We start from the raw sequence: 17291 nt of genomic DNA, 5'->3' as shown, positions 1-17291 counted from the left end.
CTTTCTGGGTACTGTCATCATAATAGGCTCACACTTTCTTTCATGGAGTTTATATAATCTGAGGAATAATAAAGGTTCAGGTTCAAGAATGCTCAACGTGAATGTTTAGAACAACATACACTGATGAATTGTGCACAGTAAGGCAAAACGACTAATGTACACTGATTAAAATTTGAAGTATTTAAGATTTTTTTAAAGCCACCTCTCCGAAACTGGGTCTATTTGATTAAAAATACAATAAAACTGCGAAATTATAAAGTTTTACAATTTCAAATAACTCTTTTAATATAATTTAATTGTATGTAATTGTAATTTAAATTAAAAAAAATTTAATGTAATTTATTCCTGTGATGGCAAAGTAGTTTTTTCATTACTCCAGTTTTGAGTGTCACATTATCCTTTAGTAATTATTCTAATATCCCTTCTTTTTTTCAGGTTTTATGTTGCTGCCTTGTGTTAACTGCTTTAAATTAGTTTTTTTCTACATCAGTCTACACTCCATACACCATACTGACAAAACAAAAACAGAATTGTCACAACTTTGTAAATTAATTACAAATAAAAAAACTGAAATAAGTACATGGCATAAGTATTCATACCCTTAACTAAATATTTAGCTGAAGCGCCTTTACAGCCTCAAGTTTTTTTTTTTTTGTTTGATGCGACAAGCTTTGCTCATCAGCATTTGGCAATTATCTGTTATTCTTCTCCTCACCTCTTCACCTCTCAAGCGCTGTCAGGTTGGATGGGGGCAGACGCACATTTTCAGGTTTCTCCAGAAATATTTGATTGGGTTCAAGTTCAGGCTCTGGTTGGACCAATCAACGACATTCACAGAGTTGTCTATAAAACCCTCTTCCTGTGTGTTTAGGTCTATTGTCCTGTTGGAAGGTAAACCTTCTGCCTGTCTTAGGTTCTTAATGCTCTGGACTGGGTTTTCATTAAGGCTACCTCTATATTTTGGTGCGTTGAGCGTTTCTTCTACTCTGACGAGTCCCTCAGTCCCTGCCGCTGAAAAACAGCCCCACAGCATGAGGCTGCTACCAGCACACTTTACTTTTGGGATGGTACTCTGCATGTGATGAGCAGTGCCTGCATTCCTTCAAACATGATGCTTGCAACTGAGGTTCATCAGACCAGATAATATTATTTCTCACAGTCTGAGGGTCCTTTAGGTGCTTTTTTTGCAAATTCTAAGTGTGTTTTCATGTACATTTAAAGAGAGGATTGAATCTTGCCACACTGCCATAAAGCCCAGATCGATGGAGTGTTACAGTGGTGTTTGTCCTTCTGTAGATTTCTCCTATCTGCATATACGATCATGGAGCTCAACTAGAGTGACCATCAGGTTCTTCGTCACCACTCTAACCAAAGCCCTTCTCCATCAATTGCTCAGTTTGTCCAGGAGGCCAGCTCTAAGAAGAATCCTGGTTGTTTAAAACTTCTTCCATTAAGGGTAACAGAGACTACATGCTTCTGTGAATTTTTTTCTGAACTCTTCCCCAGATGGCTTGACGCAAAGCTGTTTCTGAGCTCTACAGACTGTTCTTTTGACCCCAGGGCTTGGTTTTTGCTCTGATATGTATTATCAGCTGTTGGACCTTTTATTAAGATGTTTGTGCCTTTCCAAATCATACCCATTCAATTGAATTTGCCACAGGTTACCTTCAGTCAAAGTCTAGTAACACCTACAAGCAATATGAATGCTCCTGAGCTAAATTCCAACTGTCCTAGATAAGAGTATGAGTACTTATGCAATGGAATCTTTTTTTTATTTTTAATAAATTTGCAAAGATGTTAAAAACTTTTTATTTTTTTGCAGTTTAACATAAGGCAGCAACATAAAACATGAAAAAAATAAAGGGGTATGAATACTTTCGCAAGGCACTGTATGGTATTTTTTTACACAACATTTTAAAGCAACTAACATATATCCATACCAACCAGTATAACCATGCAAAACTGACCTGGCAATCTCACACTTACTGACGTCCACTCCTCTCTTGGGCATGAAGCCCATTCCTCTCTGTGGCTCCTTGCTACTGAATGTGCTGATGTAATGCACATAGGGAGGCTCCTCTGTGATCTCAAAATACCGAATACTGCTGTCACCCTGTGGAGACACAGAAACAACTTTACAGTGCCAGCCTGAGTATGACAACAAATGAAGATGAAACATGGAGTCATACCTTGCCACTGAGATACACAATGTTAGTGTCTGGATCATAAAAAGGAAATAGAACTCCATTACTTGTGTCCAACTCCAGTAGTGCTATGGGCTCTTCAAAATTAGTCTAAACGATGACAGAAATGGACACCATCAGTGAATTGAAAGAAAACAAGGGCAGTGAAATAAAACTGATCAAAATATAGAAAACATTAATAGAATAAAATTAATTATGAGCCTTAAATGCATAAATGAAAATTCTGTCACCGTTTAATCACCCTCATATTGTTCCAAACCCATAAAACTTTGGCTAATCGAGTCACAAAGGAAGGTATTTCAGTGAAACTTGAGAGGGTTCTTACTGTCCACTTAAAGTCCAGTTAACCAATACTTAGAATATTCAAAAAGGTCACAAAGGCATCATAAAAATAATCATTTTGAAGAGATATGATCACTTTATGTGATGAACAGATTTCATTTAGACTTCTATTTACATCTAAACAATGATAGGCAAACATACATAGAGCAAGTCACATATGGTAAACCTGAAAGCTCAAACATGTATGCACTGTAAAATAAATTGCTATAAAAAAGGCCATATTCTGACAGTAACATCCTGTTTTTTCATTACAACAGTAAAATCCCGTAAAAAAAAAAGAATTCTGGGTAATATTTGTTGTTTTCGAGAATGTATCCTTCGGCAGTCCTGTGAAGAAACAGCGCTCAGAGTCGACACTCAGAGACTGTGTTTCAAATCACACCCTACACCCTCATTCACTAGGAGTTTACTAATATAGTCAGCCAATGATGAGCAGCTGATGTTAACAAGCAGATTCACTGAAGGAAAGAGAAAAATGAAACTACAACTGACAAACAGCCACAGCCTTAGATGAAATCAACTGAAATAAAACAGCAGAGGATGATTAAACAACTTCATAGACTCTTTAATGTCAGATTGTTTTGGATTGAAGTCATCATGAAGCGGCCTGCTTCTCTGATCTCATTCAGTCTTTAATGAAGTGGTGTGCTTTTTTTATTAATTTCATGTTATTTACGATAAATGCTATATGATTCTGTGTGAAATAATGCAGTATTATTATGAAGAATTACAAAACCTCTTATGCACAAAACCTTCAGTACTATGGACTCATTTAGACACGCAGACATCAAGAATCTACATATGAATCTCAGCAATGGTGAGTCAGAAGCTTAATGCTGCAATGCATGCTGGGTACCAGCATAGTACAAAACTCACCCATGACTCCCAGCATGCATTGCGGCATGAATAAATTATGCCACTGAATTGTCCACTTATTTTCTCTAATTCTTTCTATTTGCTTTTATAATTGCTTTTGTTATTGTGTTGAGTTTTATAAGCGTGTTTTGTGATGTTCAGAGTTGATCCGTTTATTTATTTTGGTTGATAGTCACCATTGTTTCGATTCATACGCTGATTCTTGAGCTGTGTGTCTCATAGCACTTTAGAGCATTTTTTTTAAGTTGTCAGTAATTTACTTACAACTGTTATTACATAAAGGCTGTTATTACATCATCACTTTGGTATAAGAGACATTGGAGAAAAAAATCTGTGAATATGGTGTTTAATGACGGTTATGTCATTAGCAAAACACAATAATATTACAGATTTTGATTTGGTTCTTCTTACCATAACAAATGTGTTTTAAAACACGTTTACAGCAGCCAAAGAAAAGTTAATGTTAAAAAGCCAAGGTTCAAGAGCCCAACTAAAGCTAACACTGATCTCCATAAAAAAAAAACATCCTTGCATTTCTGTGAACGTCTGACAGAAAAAGCATCGGTCTGGTTAGTAATGTGTGAAGTTATGCTGATTTAGAAGTTGTTTAATCAGATCTTGAGACATTTAATGTTTTTATTTTAGTTGATTTCATCAAGGCTGTGGCTGAAGTCAGCTGTAGTTCTCGAGTTTCTCTTTCATTCAGTGAGTCTGCTTGTTAACAGCATCTGTTCATCACTAATGCACAATCATCATTTAATTAATCACAGATTTATCTCATTAACTTCAGCACTGATTCAGTGTTACTCTAACTCTCTGTAGTGTGCACACAAAACTGAGGATTTTGTTGTGGGGTTTAAAGGGTTAAAGATGTAAGATGGAAAAGAATAAGCAATAAACAGCAATAAACTGTAATTAATTTATGGCAACAAACTAGAAAAACAATTACTTACTGGCAACCGCGCTGCCAGTAAATTACCGTCAATTCAAGGGAAAACAGCAATTTACTGTAAAACGTAACGGTCAGATTAACCAAACGAAAAAAAGTTATTTTTACAGAAATATTAGTGAAGGTCCAAAGAAAACAGTTATGCAAAGTCATGAACTGATAAGAAGAGTAAACATTTAACTGAACTGTATTAATGTGTTTTTGCACAAGAGAGATCTGTTAGTTTAATGTAGTTTTGTGGGTCACCATTGTGCTAGAGAGTAGAGCCTGTGCTTCAGTCAATGATGAGCCACAAACACTGATGCTCTGCTGCTTTATTTAAAAACAGTAACTGTGCAGTTGCTTAAGCAGCGATGATCTTTTCATTAAATACTCCAGCACATGCAGGTGCTGTACCTGATGATGAACTGAAACGATTTTAGTTAAAGACATGTTTTTAGTTATTTAAAGTATTTGTAGTTTTATACTAAGAAATATTTATTCTCAGTGGACTCAAAAATATAAGTTCACATTACTAACGCCATATGAATACTAATATTTTAAACTCGAACTGTATGAAGCAATTGGAGCAGAGTTAATTTCTATGGTAGTATAACAATAACATGCTGTAAAAATGAAGAGCTGTAAATTAACGGTAGAGGGCTGTAAATTAACAGTACATTACTGGAGACTCTGCTGCCAGTACATTACTGTTATTTATCGGCACATTTTTTACAGTGTGCATTACACAGGAGAACCAATGAGGTTTGTTCTAGCGTGTGATACATACACAAGCTTCCATGTTTACCATGTGATGTGCTATATGTATATGTGTTTATATGTCAATAAAATCTTATAAAGCGAGCATATCTCTTCCTAAGACTTGGATTAAACCACTCAATTCATACAGATTGAGTTTACGATGACCTCATAATGTTTTTGGATTTTCGAAGTTTCTGTTACCTGGACCTTCAGTGAAGGGACCAAAAGCTCTCAGGTTTCACTAAAAATATTTTCATTTGTGTCGAAGATTAATCAAAGCAAAACAGGTATGGAATAACATGAAGGTAAATAAATAAACTATCCTTTTTCATTTTGCTCCATTACCGGATCCCACAGGCCAAGCTCTCTCTGGCTCATCCTGGTGAAACCGGTGGTGAAAATGTTGCCCTCTTTGGTAAAAATGGCTCTCATTGGCCGGATACCCTCATGTGGGGACATTCTTTCCTACAGATGAAAAAATGTCCAAGTTAACCAACAACCCTGAGGTTTTTCTTCTTTTCTCTGCTATGATACTTACCGCCACCACCTCGTTTTTCCGGGGATCACACACTCGAAGGCGACGGTCCTTGCAGGTGGTGCAGAACAGGCTACCGTTGTAGTTCCAACTGACGTTATAGATGAGATCAGGATGGTCATCCATTGTGATCAAGGGTTCTCCAGTGCCCACATTCCAGACGATGATCAGATTATCACTGCCTGAGACAAAAGAAAACTGAATGGAAACAAAGACTTTCCACTGCTTCTAGTTTATTTCCAATGAAATGAAGTAATCTTCTTTTTATACACTTTTGATGTAAGAAGTTGTGTCTGCTGTACTGATCTTTACCTGCAGTGAGGAGTATGTTGCGGGCAGTGGGGTGCCATTTAATGATGCCCACGCGTTTAGAGTGACCCTCCAGCACCACAATGGGCTCGCTGATGGGACGAGAGGGAGTGTGGTCAGGGATCTGCCATACCTGAGTATACACAATTCTATTAGGGCAATGGTTCTCAACAAACTTCTGAGGATTTAATATTTTATTATAATTCATTGTAATATTTTTAGATCATCCTGCAATCTGGATGACTTAAACATTTTTATATTTATTAACAAATAAAAACATAAAAATAAATATTTTAAAGCCATACATGTTCATCTGCTTTACACATGTTAGAATGTGGAAAAATCCCACAAACCAAAACTTCATCAAGTCTGTGGAAGGTTGATTGACCACAATGTTGCAAATAAAATATAATATAACAGAGTACTTAAACAAGACAGCCTAGACTGAAAAATCAATTTGTGTAAAGACAGTAATCTTTGTTTTATTTACAACTTCAAACAATTAAATTAAACTGTCTGGGTACACTTATATATTGGTTTGCAGTACACTGTACTGTAATTCCTTTGGTAACCAGTGAGCACAGCAGCAATGCCAGCAAAGATGACAGCTGCAGTTAACCTCCTCTAACAGCAGTGCATACGGTGCATGCCATTCATGTTTGTAATATAATGTAATGAAATAGCATTCATATATTATAAATAATATCTCTATATCGTCTTGCTTAACTTTGGGGAAATGCATCCCATATTTGTTTTCAATATACTGTATTATATAGCATTTATACTCCCATTTTGAAACATTTGAGTGCCACTGCAGTAAGACACAAAATATCAAACCAAGAAACTGCAAGCTTTTGTTTACTTCTAGAGCTTTTCTCAGAAGCAACTTCACTTTTCTGAACCACTTTTGATCAGGTTCACACAGGTGTCCGAAAAAGGAGCAGTTTTATTTGTCTTAATTTTGAACAGTGACATACATTGAAGAAAAAACAGGTGTAGGATTTACTTTGAAACTGTTTTTGCTTAGAAATTGCTCATAAATTTCACAAATAATTACAAAAAATGGCAAGTAACACATTGAATCAAAAGTAAAATTTTAAAGTAGAAAAACTGAAATAGTATTTTCTTTTTACAGTGTATTGTTTTATAATTTTAACTTGAAATTCTTTTGTGCTACCTTTAAGATAAATGTAACTTTGATTTTATTTATTTATTTTTATCTAATGTAATGACATTTATACACTTATTAAGTATGGCTTCGGCGTCCAAATACTTCATGAGGTCGCTGTATACAGAAGTGTTTGTGCATGAGGACACGCACATGTTCCAGTGTGTGCTGAAAATGAAATGACTCATCCCTATAGACAACTTAGACCCATCTCTCCTTGTCTGTCACTACCACAGGCTTATTTGTGAACAGGTTTCTGGCCAAGAGTGCATTTCTAACATGTTTATAAATACCAGCTCCTGTCCCATGCACGAACCATTAACTCCAGTCATCACCCATCATATTAACACTATTGTCTGTCACTGTGATCTTTCCCTCCAGAGTGAGTAAGTATATATGGAGACATGCTTCATTTGTTTGTAAAAATGCAACTGAAACATGCTCATGACAACAAGGCTATTGGTTGGCAGGCAATGGTATGTTTATGAATGTCTATCATGATGATTACCATGGCAGTGGTGTCTTCAGAGCAGCTGGCCAGGATATTGTCATTGTGAGGACACCAGTCAATGTCCAGAACAGGCCCCGAGTGTCCAATCACTAGAGGGTAGTTTTTGTCCACTCGACCCACCTATGACATATTAAAAGAAGGATAATGTTAAGTATTGAGACACATATAAAGTCAGTATATAAACAACTGTCAAACGTTTGGGGTCTGTAAGACTTTTTAATCTTATAGTCTCTTTTAATCTTAAATCTGCATTTATTTGATCAAAAATACAGTATAAATATTAGTGCTGGGCGATGATTAATAACGATTAATTGCATCCAAAATAAAAGTTTTTGTGTACATCATATATGTGTGTGTCCTGTGTAAATGTATTATGTATATATAAATACACACACATGCATGTATATATTTAAGAAAAATATGTTATGTTTATATATTAAATATATTTATATATAATGTAAATTATATGACTATAAATATACAGGTCCTTCTCAAAAAATTAGCATATTGTGATAAAGTTCATTATTTTCTGTAATGTACTGATAAACATTAGACTTTCATATATTTTAGATTCATTACAACACAACTGAAGTAGTTCAAGCCTTTTATTGTTTTAATATTGATGATTTTGGCATACAGCTCATGAAAACCCAAAATTCCTATCTCAAAAAATTAGCATATCATGAAAAGGTTCTCTAAACGAGCTATTAACCTAATCATCTGAATCAACTAATTAACTCTAAACACCTGCAAAAGATTCCTGAGGCTTTTAAAAACTCCCAGCCTGGTTCATTACTCAAAACCGCAATCATGGGTAAGACTGCCGACCTGACTGCTGTCCAGAAGGCCATCATTGACACCCTCAAGCAAGAGGGTAAGACACAGAAAGAATTTCTGAACGAATAGGCTGTTCCCAGAGTGCTGTATCAAGGCACCTCAGTGGGAAGTCTGTGGGAAGGAAAAAGTGTGGCAGAAAACGCAGCACAACGAGAAGAGGTGACCGGACCCTGAGGAAGATTGTGGAGAAGGACCGATTCCAGACCTTGGGGGACCTGCGGAAGCAGTGGACTGAGTCTGGAGTAGAAACATCCAGAGCCACCGTGTACAGGCGTGTGCAGGAAATGGGCTACAGGTGCCGCATTCCCCAGGTCAAGCCACTTTTGAACAGAGAAGCAGCACTGGACTGTTGCTCAGTGGTCCAAAGTACTTTTTTCGGATGAAAGCAAATTTTGCATGTCATTCGGAAATCAAGGTGCCAGAGTCTGGAGGAAGACTGGGGAGAGGGAAATGCCAAAATGCCTGAAGTCCAGTGTCAAGTACCCACAGTCAGTGATGCTGGTGTTGGTCCACTGTGTTTTATCAAGGGAAGGGTCAATGCAGCTAGCTATCAGGAGATTTTGGAGCACTTCATGCTTCCATCTGCTGAAAAGCTTTATGGAGATGAAGATTTCATTTTTCAGCACGACCTGGCACCTGCTCACAGTGCCAAAACCACTGGTAAATGGTTTACTGACCATGGTATTACTGTGCTCAATTGGCCTGCCAACTCTCCTGACCTGAACCCCATAGAGAATCTGTGGGATATTGTGAAGAGAAAGTTGAGAGACGCAAGACCCAACACTCTGGATGAGCTTAAGGCCGCTATCGAAGCATCCTGGGCCTCCATAACACCTCAGCAGTGCCACAGGCTGATTGCCTCCATGCCACGCCGCATTGAAGCAGTCATTTCTGCAAAAGGATTCCCGACCAAGTATTGAGTGCATAACTGAACATAATTATTTGAAGGTTAACTTTTTTTGTATTAAAAACACTTTTCTTTTATTGGTCGGATGAAATATGCTAATTTTTTGAGATAGGAATTTTGGGTTTTTATGAGCTGTATGCCAAAATCATCAATATTAAAACAATAAAAGGCTTGAACTACTTCAGTTGTGTTGTAATGAATCTAAAATATATGAAAGTCTAATGTTTATCAGATCAATTGTGATTAATCGTTAATATTTTATAAATATATTATAAAATATTACAATTTAAAAAGGACTGCTTTCTATTTGAATATATTTTAAACTGTAGTTTATTCCTGTAATGAGAAATCTGAATTTTCAGTAGCCATTACTCTAGTCTTCAGTGTCACGTGATCCTCCAGAAACCAATCAAATATGCTAATTTGATGCTCAAGAAACATTATTGAAAACAGTTGCTTCATATTTTTTTGAAAACCATTATATATATATATATAAGCAGTCCTTTTTAAATTGTAATATTTTATAATATATTTATAAAATATTAACGATTAATCACAATTGATCGCATCCAAAATAAGTTTTTGTTAATGCAATATGTGTGTGTACATTTATTATGTATATATAAAGACACACATACAGTATATATTTTGATACAAAAAATGACACATCTATCACCTTTAATATATATATATATATATATATATATATATATATAATGGTTTTCAAAAAAATATGAAGCAACTGTTTTCAATAATGTTTCTTGAGCATCAAATTAGCATATTTGATTGGTTTCTGGAGGATCACGTGACACTGAAGACTAGAGTAATGGCTACTGAAAATTCAGATTTCTCATTACAGGAATAAACTACAGTTTAAAATATATTCAAATAGAAAGCAGTCCTTTTTAAATTGTAATATTTTATAATATATTTATAAAATATTAACGATTAATCACAATTGATCGCATCCAAAATAAGTTTTTGTTAATGCAATATGTGTGTGTACATTTATTATGTATATATAAAGACACACATACAGTATATATTTTGATACAAAAAATGACACATCTATCACCTTTAATATATATATATATATATATATATATATATTAAAGGTGATAGATGTGTCATTTTTTGTAATCCAAAATGTTTTAGCTGCACGCACATTTCTGTCATTCTGGCTGCTAAAATATTAATAATAACATATTTGGCCGCGTTCTACAGCTTGGCTCATTCAATTTTTCTCAATTTTACAGACAACAAGCTTGAGTATTCAACCAAGTTACCAAAGTTTAAAAAATATTAAACAAATACTTAGTTTAATTTATGGGAAACAAATATTATCTATAAATATTTATTTAATGTTTAGTGTTACAAAAACACATCAGTCCAGGTTTTAAACATGTAGATATATCCCAGGTTTTGTTGCAATGTGAATAACATTGTCAATGTCAATGTTGCAAAATGAATAGAAAATGAAGCAGCTTATTTAATAATTATTTTGACCTCCTGAGGTCGACGATCAACATTTTCTGATGGTTAAGCTCTGCCTTTCACTGATATAAAAAATATTTGACTTCTTGTTTGTTTTGCAATTTCAAGCTATTTTGTAAAGTCCCTGGCATGTATTTCTAAACTGATGTTATCAAAGCATAATTATTCTTTAAGGATTCTGATGTAACTTCTTTTAATGTTATTTTGTTATACGTGTGGAGCTGGTGTGAGCACGTGTTAGTTCTATGTTCGGCTGCTCCTCCTCCAGTCACTCCCCTCCTCATTCTCCTGGTGTGTATTTATAACCCTGTGATGAGGCGTTGAAAAGAGAGTTTTTCTTTTGGCCTGCTGAGACTGAGCGCAGAGGAGATGGCTAGCTGGGTATTTATAGGGTATCTTTCCAGGCCTGCTGATATATGCTCGTGACTCGGCAGAGGCTACACTATAAGTGCATTAACTGATGATGGACCCTTAGAGAATCAAGAAAAACTCACAAAAAAACAACAAAAATTTCAGTGATGTGATATACAGCTGTGGATCATTATATTACGCTTGACTTTGATTCCACAAAGGTCACACATGCATTAGCAACAACCAGAAGTATTTTAAGATGCTTTTTAATTCCAAACTCAGCATTTCTACAATAGTTTCCATTGTGGAAGACCTGTTTGAGTGTGTAACCTACATCAAAATCATATTTTTATAAGAACTTTAGGTTACACTTTATTTTAAGGTGTCCTTGTTACAGTGTGATTATACATTTAAGTACTGAGTAATATTAATTAACTACATGTACTTACTATATTGTTAGGTTTTGGATTAGGGGTTGGCTTAGGGTTAATAGCATGTAATGTAATTATGCATCAGTTATTACAATAATAAATACATGTAATGTGTAGCAAGGACACTTTAAAATAAAGCTTTACCGATCTTTATACAGTAGTCCCAAATGTAGCTATTTAAACACTCAAACTACATAAAAATACCAATACCAAAAATATCAAACCAAATGGCATTATTTTAAAGGAAGACAGTACACTCACACTTTTCAAGCAAAATATTACACAAAATAAGTAGCTTACTATTCATAATTCAGTCAAAACTCTTGACAAATGTCTGTTCATATGATACACTTGTGTGAAAACTAAAATAAATTTAGGTCCAAATGAGAGGAATTTCTTAAAAGAAAACGGAAATTGGACAGAATAAATGTGTGCCACTAGTTTGAAATGCTCTTATGACATTTTAAGTACATTTTAACTTTTTGTATTATCGTCAATTTCTTTACTGTATTTTTTAAATCAATTTGATCATCTTACAGACCACAAACTTTTGAATGATAATATGTATACATTTTGTAATCTGAATATTTTGTAAATGCATCCCTTATTTGACGTTTACCAAAGAAGTAGTTTTATTTGGCCCCTTTCCATAGCCCAGCTCATTTTATCTTCTCATAGTTTACAGAAATGTAATGTGTTCATCAAATTCAACTTTTCAACCCTGTTACCAAAATATATATTTTAATTTATGAGAAATAACTACACATTACACGTAATCTACTCTCTATATTATGTGAAATCACAGTAGAAACGTCATGGTTGTGTTTAATGATGAGTCTTATAGTAGTAATTCCACTAGGTAGAAGTGTCTAGTAGGCTACATATGGGTGCATTCTGAAGAAACTAGCAAGTGACAGAAGAAAGAAGATATAAACCTATATGATGACATACAAATGATATGCTTTTACTGGAGTTTTTTTAGAAATCTGAAGTTGTAAAACATGCTTACTATTTTCATAGTTTCATCAATATTTGAGATAAAATGTTATAATGGACAAATCAAATGTCATCAAATCAATGTAATAATGGAAAATTGGCATATTGATTTCCATTGGTTTGCCGATACTGCAAATGCAAGCTGCTAAGTAACAGATAAGAAGAGAGGGCAATGCATGATGTGGATTACATCAACTCAGAAACGCTTACTTATCATCTCTAAACTCAGCTTTGGTATGTCACAGAAGAAGTTTCAGACAACATATGCAAGTTGTGTACCCTGTTTCCATGGGGTTCAAAACTTTGCCTCTATGAGGGTGAAATGGAAGCCCTGTGGGGGATGGGCACCCTTAACATGAGCCACGGCTGAGGCTCTTGAACAAACATACCCATAAATATAGCCCCATGAAGATGAAAGAAAAGACAAAGGCTGTACAGTTGTACATGTTTTAGTAGTTTTCTCCTCAAGCCACTCACCTTTGAGAGTAGCAGAACCAGAAAGGCCCCGCCTCCACTTGACTCCACTATAACTGCCAGAAACTTTGGGTTAACTGCACAGAAGGAACTGTCCCATGTCACTTTGGAAACCCGGATATCATCATAACTTTGATCCGCTTTCGCCGCTTGCCCAAAAACATGCCGGAATTTACTCTGGCGCACAATGCTGCGACTCATGGCTGTGAAAAACAGAGACACATATTGAATGTGCATAAAACAGCCTAAATCACAGATAATATTTAAGAATTATTTGGTGTACACTCTGCTTAGTAATCCCTATCAAACTGTTAAATGTATATTAAATTAAATGTATATTTGATTGCAGCTGGCTTAATAATGTATAATTCAATTGTAATTATCTACCATCTATTTAAAAACATATTTGTTAATGACATTGACAGTTAAATATTGCTTTGCTTTATTAATGTCAATTAGATATATTATTTTCTGGTATTTAGTACTCCTGTATATTGGCCTGTTTAAAGTTTTAAATATACATCTTCATATTAAGATACATTAACACACAGCGCTATACATATTATGCATATTGTTATAAATATCAATAACGGTAATCATAATTTGAAAATGACGATGAGGGAATATTATGGTGACAGGTATAACTGTGATAAACATAGTAATGTACATTGTAGAGTAATTATATTTCCTTTTAAAATCCTTGTGTTTTCTCAGTTGTCATGTGAGAGAGAATTATTTGTGGAAGCAAACAGACACACAATCTGCATCATCAACACAAAAGCACCCTAAATAGCTCCTATTGAACAATAGAGAACACAAGCCAAGGTGGCTAGGCAAAAGCTTAAAAACATTTGGCAGATCAGGAGAGTTGTAACTCGGACTGAATAATAACGCTGTCAGTTTAACCAATTAGAAATGAGCCACAGGGTTGAAATCACTAGCATATGTGAGCACCACCTTCCTGAAGTGACAGCAGAAGTTAATAAAGGACAAAAAACAATGCTGAGCTAAGAAAGTAAAAGTTAACTTATAATATGATTTGCAGTCGTGTTAATTAATCCAACTATGAGAGGTCTTTGATTAAATTGTTACATGGGAAACTATTACATGCAAATTTTCCAAATCCAAATCCTATACATATAGACTCTGACATAGCAGAACATTGCTATGCAACAAGAACAATAACAACATTATTGGTGCTGCAGCCAACATGTGTTTCAAGTTGGAGCTATTACTATATCACACATTTAAGTACAAGTATCCATACTTGATTTATGTTTATCACAACTGGTATCATCTGATTCAGCCAGTTTTGGTCTAATTTGATATGTAACATACACAGATGTCTTTGATCTACATGTTAAAATATCACAGATGATCAGACATGTATTGCTTGTTTTTAGAGCTTTTAGTGTATATATATATTTTTTTTTTTTACATATTTCTATGTTTGTTTCCAATTTTGGCTGTTTTAATTCAAATGTTTCCAATTTGTTTATCATTTTGAACTAAAATCGGAGATGGTGAAACATGTTAATCAAGTTAAAACATCCATATTTTCTATTAATGTTACAATCCACCCTGGAAGTGAGGTAAACAACAACTTTCTTTGTATTTACACATGCACAAGTTGTAGAGTTTTAACTAATTCACAGCAGTTAATATATAGTCTGAGACACATACTTTCTGAATCCCCACTGCACAATTAACAGTTATTATTCATTTTAAACGGACAAAAACGTGATTGACACTGATACCTCACCACATGGGTAGAGCTGTTAAATCCCCTTCAGAATGCAGTATCTTTAAACCACACAACAGGATGTCCCATTTGAGAAGGCCCCCCTCATTGTCTTCAGACACGGTCACTTTCCTAATATAGTCATGCCAAAGTGCCCATCTGTCTCCTCCTCTATCCCCTCCAGAAATGATCTTTCCATATTTACAAAGGGACGGAATGAAAATATACCATTGCCAACGTATCCAGCGTGTGCTATTCTTCTCAATAAGCTCCGCGCACACCTGGCCTTGAATTATAGATATTCCTGCAGTAACTCAATGAACGAGCTGCACTGAACTGAACTGCGTATCTGTCAAACAAATGAATCACTTACCGCTGTCTTTGGGGGATATACGTCTTTAAATCTGCTCTTCCCCTTTCTCAAGACGGTTTCAGGCTCCTCTCGACGCTGCGCTTTTTTAGAAGTGTCTGGTTTATTCCAGGGTCACAAACTTGGTGCGGACTCGCAGAACTAGCGCGAGTTCCTCCTCACGAGTCGTTCCTGAACATCGAGAGAGAAGAGAAAACGGTGGACTGGGGGGCTGGAGAAGTGCACGGACAGGGGTATATATGTATGGCAAGCCATTTTAACAATTACCCCTTAAAAATAAGTACCTAGCCTACTACCTAAACTATATAGGCTACTTGTAAGTGGTCCAACCAATAGTGCGTAGCATCTGTCTTTAATTTGATTAGATGAAATCCTGTCACTTATTCCAGTAGCGAATAGTATCAATTCTATTTGTTGCTAGTACATAGTACTTATCTTACTTAAGTAGTACGGTGTGATATAAATGCTTGTGACTATTTAAATTTACAGTATGTTTGTTTGTTTAACTTTATTGTCTGTACAGATTTCCTGAACAGAAATTCATATTTGACACTGTCATAGAAAATACATCATAACAGATAATACTATTCACATATCACATAATAAAACACACAGGAGAGAAAAAAATATAATCAAATATATAAGTATACCCACACATATGCTTACATGTGTACACATGCCTACCCAGAAAATACCTCAATTAAGAATTTGGTTTAAAACAGTCACCGCCAATGGTACAAATGATCTTTTATATAAGTTCTTCTTAGCCAGTGGTAATCGCAGCCTGCGCCCTGAAGGAATGGCCTCAAAGCACGAATGGAGAGGATGAGTTTGATCTGAATAAACTGCGATAGTCTTTTTTTCCATAAAGTTTAAAAACAGTTCTTGCATTGTACTCTGTTTCTGACCAGTGATCTTATTTGCTTCATTAATTACTTGTGTTAATTTATTTTTCTGTCTCATTGTTAAATTACCATACCACAATACAATATTATATGTTAAAATACTTTCAATCATCGATCTATAAACAATAGTTAGGGCCCTCCTATCGATGCTAAAATTTCTCAGTTTCCTAAGTAGACCTAAACGCTGTCTTGCTTTCTTGTGTATATGGTCCACATTTTCCTGGAATAAAAGTTATCATCAATGATTGTACCTAAATATTTACAATTTGAAACTTACTCTACCTTTACACCTTTTATAGTAATTTGTTCATATGAGACACCAACCGTACCGGTCCTATTTCTGCTCCCAAAACATAGCTCCAATTGTCTTCTCCAGGTTCAATTGTAAGTGACTATCATCAAACCACTGAACAGGACTTCCAATATACTCACAATAAGTTAAACTATTCATGTCCAACTGACAAAAGATTAAAACCAAACCATCAATGTATTTGATCAAGGTGAGATCATCCCGGTTACACTGAAGTTCATTAATATAGACAGAAAAAAGCAGAGGTGATAACACGCATCCCTGTGGTAACCCTGAATTCAGTACTGTACAGTCAGATGAGACTCCATTGACACAGACTCGTTGGGGTCTATTTCTTAAAAGATTTTCAATCCATAAAATCAACCAACTGCTTACACCTAAATCTTGCAATCTTTCTTTTAAAATGTGTGGTTGTACAGTATTAAAGGCTGATGTAAAATCCATGAAAAGAATTCTAACATGAGCATTTGTTTTATCTAGGTGGTGTTGGACCTTATGTAACAAGGTCAGAGAGGCATCCACCGTGCTCCGATCGGGCATGTAAGCAAATTGTAGTGGGTCTACCAAGCCTTTAATTTGTGACATCAATTCTTTACATAATATACGCTCCATGCACTTGCACAGAATAGATGTTAGTGCGATTGGGTGAAAGTCTTTAAGAGCTTTGGCCTGAGAGGTTTTAGGTACTGGAATAACAGTGGTGTTTTTCCATGCTGCTGGTACAAAGCCATCATCTAAAAATACCTGAAACAACCTAGTATAAACATGCCCAAGTTGTTCTGCACACTCTTTTAATACAATGCCCCTAAGGCCATCTGGACCGGTGGCTTTATGGGGTTT

General features: G+C 35.3%; 1 protein-coding gene across 4 annotated transcripts in view; it reads right to left on the bottom strand.

Moving 5' to 3' along the window:
• LOC306861946 (coronin-6-like) overlaps positions 1–15441 on the bottom strand; it is a 37144-nt gene extending 21703 nt beyond the window's left edge. For 3 of the 4 annotated variants that reach the window (XR_013783512.1, XR_013783513.1, XM_079404456.1), the window contains exons 1-9: positions 15240–15441; positions 13129–13328; positions 7633–7755; positions 5960–6089; positions 5651–5829; positions 5458–5577; positions 2190–2294; positions 1968–2113; positions 1–58 (exon numbers count right to left, since the gene is read on the bottom strand). Coding sequence is in view for 2 of the 4 variants with exons in the window: in XM_079404456.1 (XP_079260582.1) it covers positions 1–58; positions 1968–2113; positions 2190–2294; positions 5458–5577; positions 5651–5829; positions 5960–6089; positions 7633–7755; positions 13129–13326 (1059 nt within the window). In the remaining 2 variants the exon portion in view is untranslated. Of the gene's footprint in view, positions 59–1967; positions 2114–2189; positions 2295–5457; positions 5578–5650; positions 5830–5959; positions 6090–7632; positions 7756–13128; positions 13329–14887; positions 14968–15239 lie in introns of those variants that run through there. The other variant, XM_079404457.1, reaches the window with a different exon arrangement.
• Positions 15442–17291: the final 1850 nt, after the last annotated feature.

This window comes from Barbus barbus (assembly GCF_936440315.1).
Source record: "Barbus barbus genome assembly, chromosome: 43".
Lineage (NCBI taxonomy): Eukaryota > Metazoa > Chordata > Actinopteri > Cypriniformes > Cyprinidae > Barbus > Barbus barbus.
This window is presented reverse-complemented; position numbering and strand designations above follow the sequence as displayed.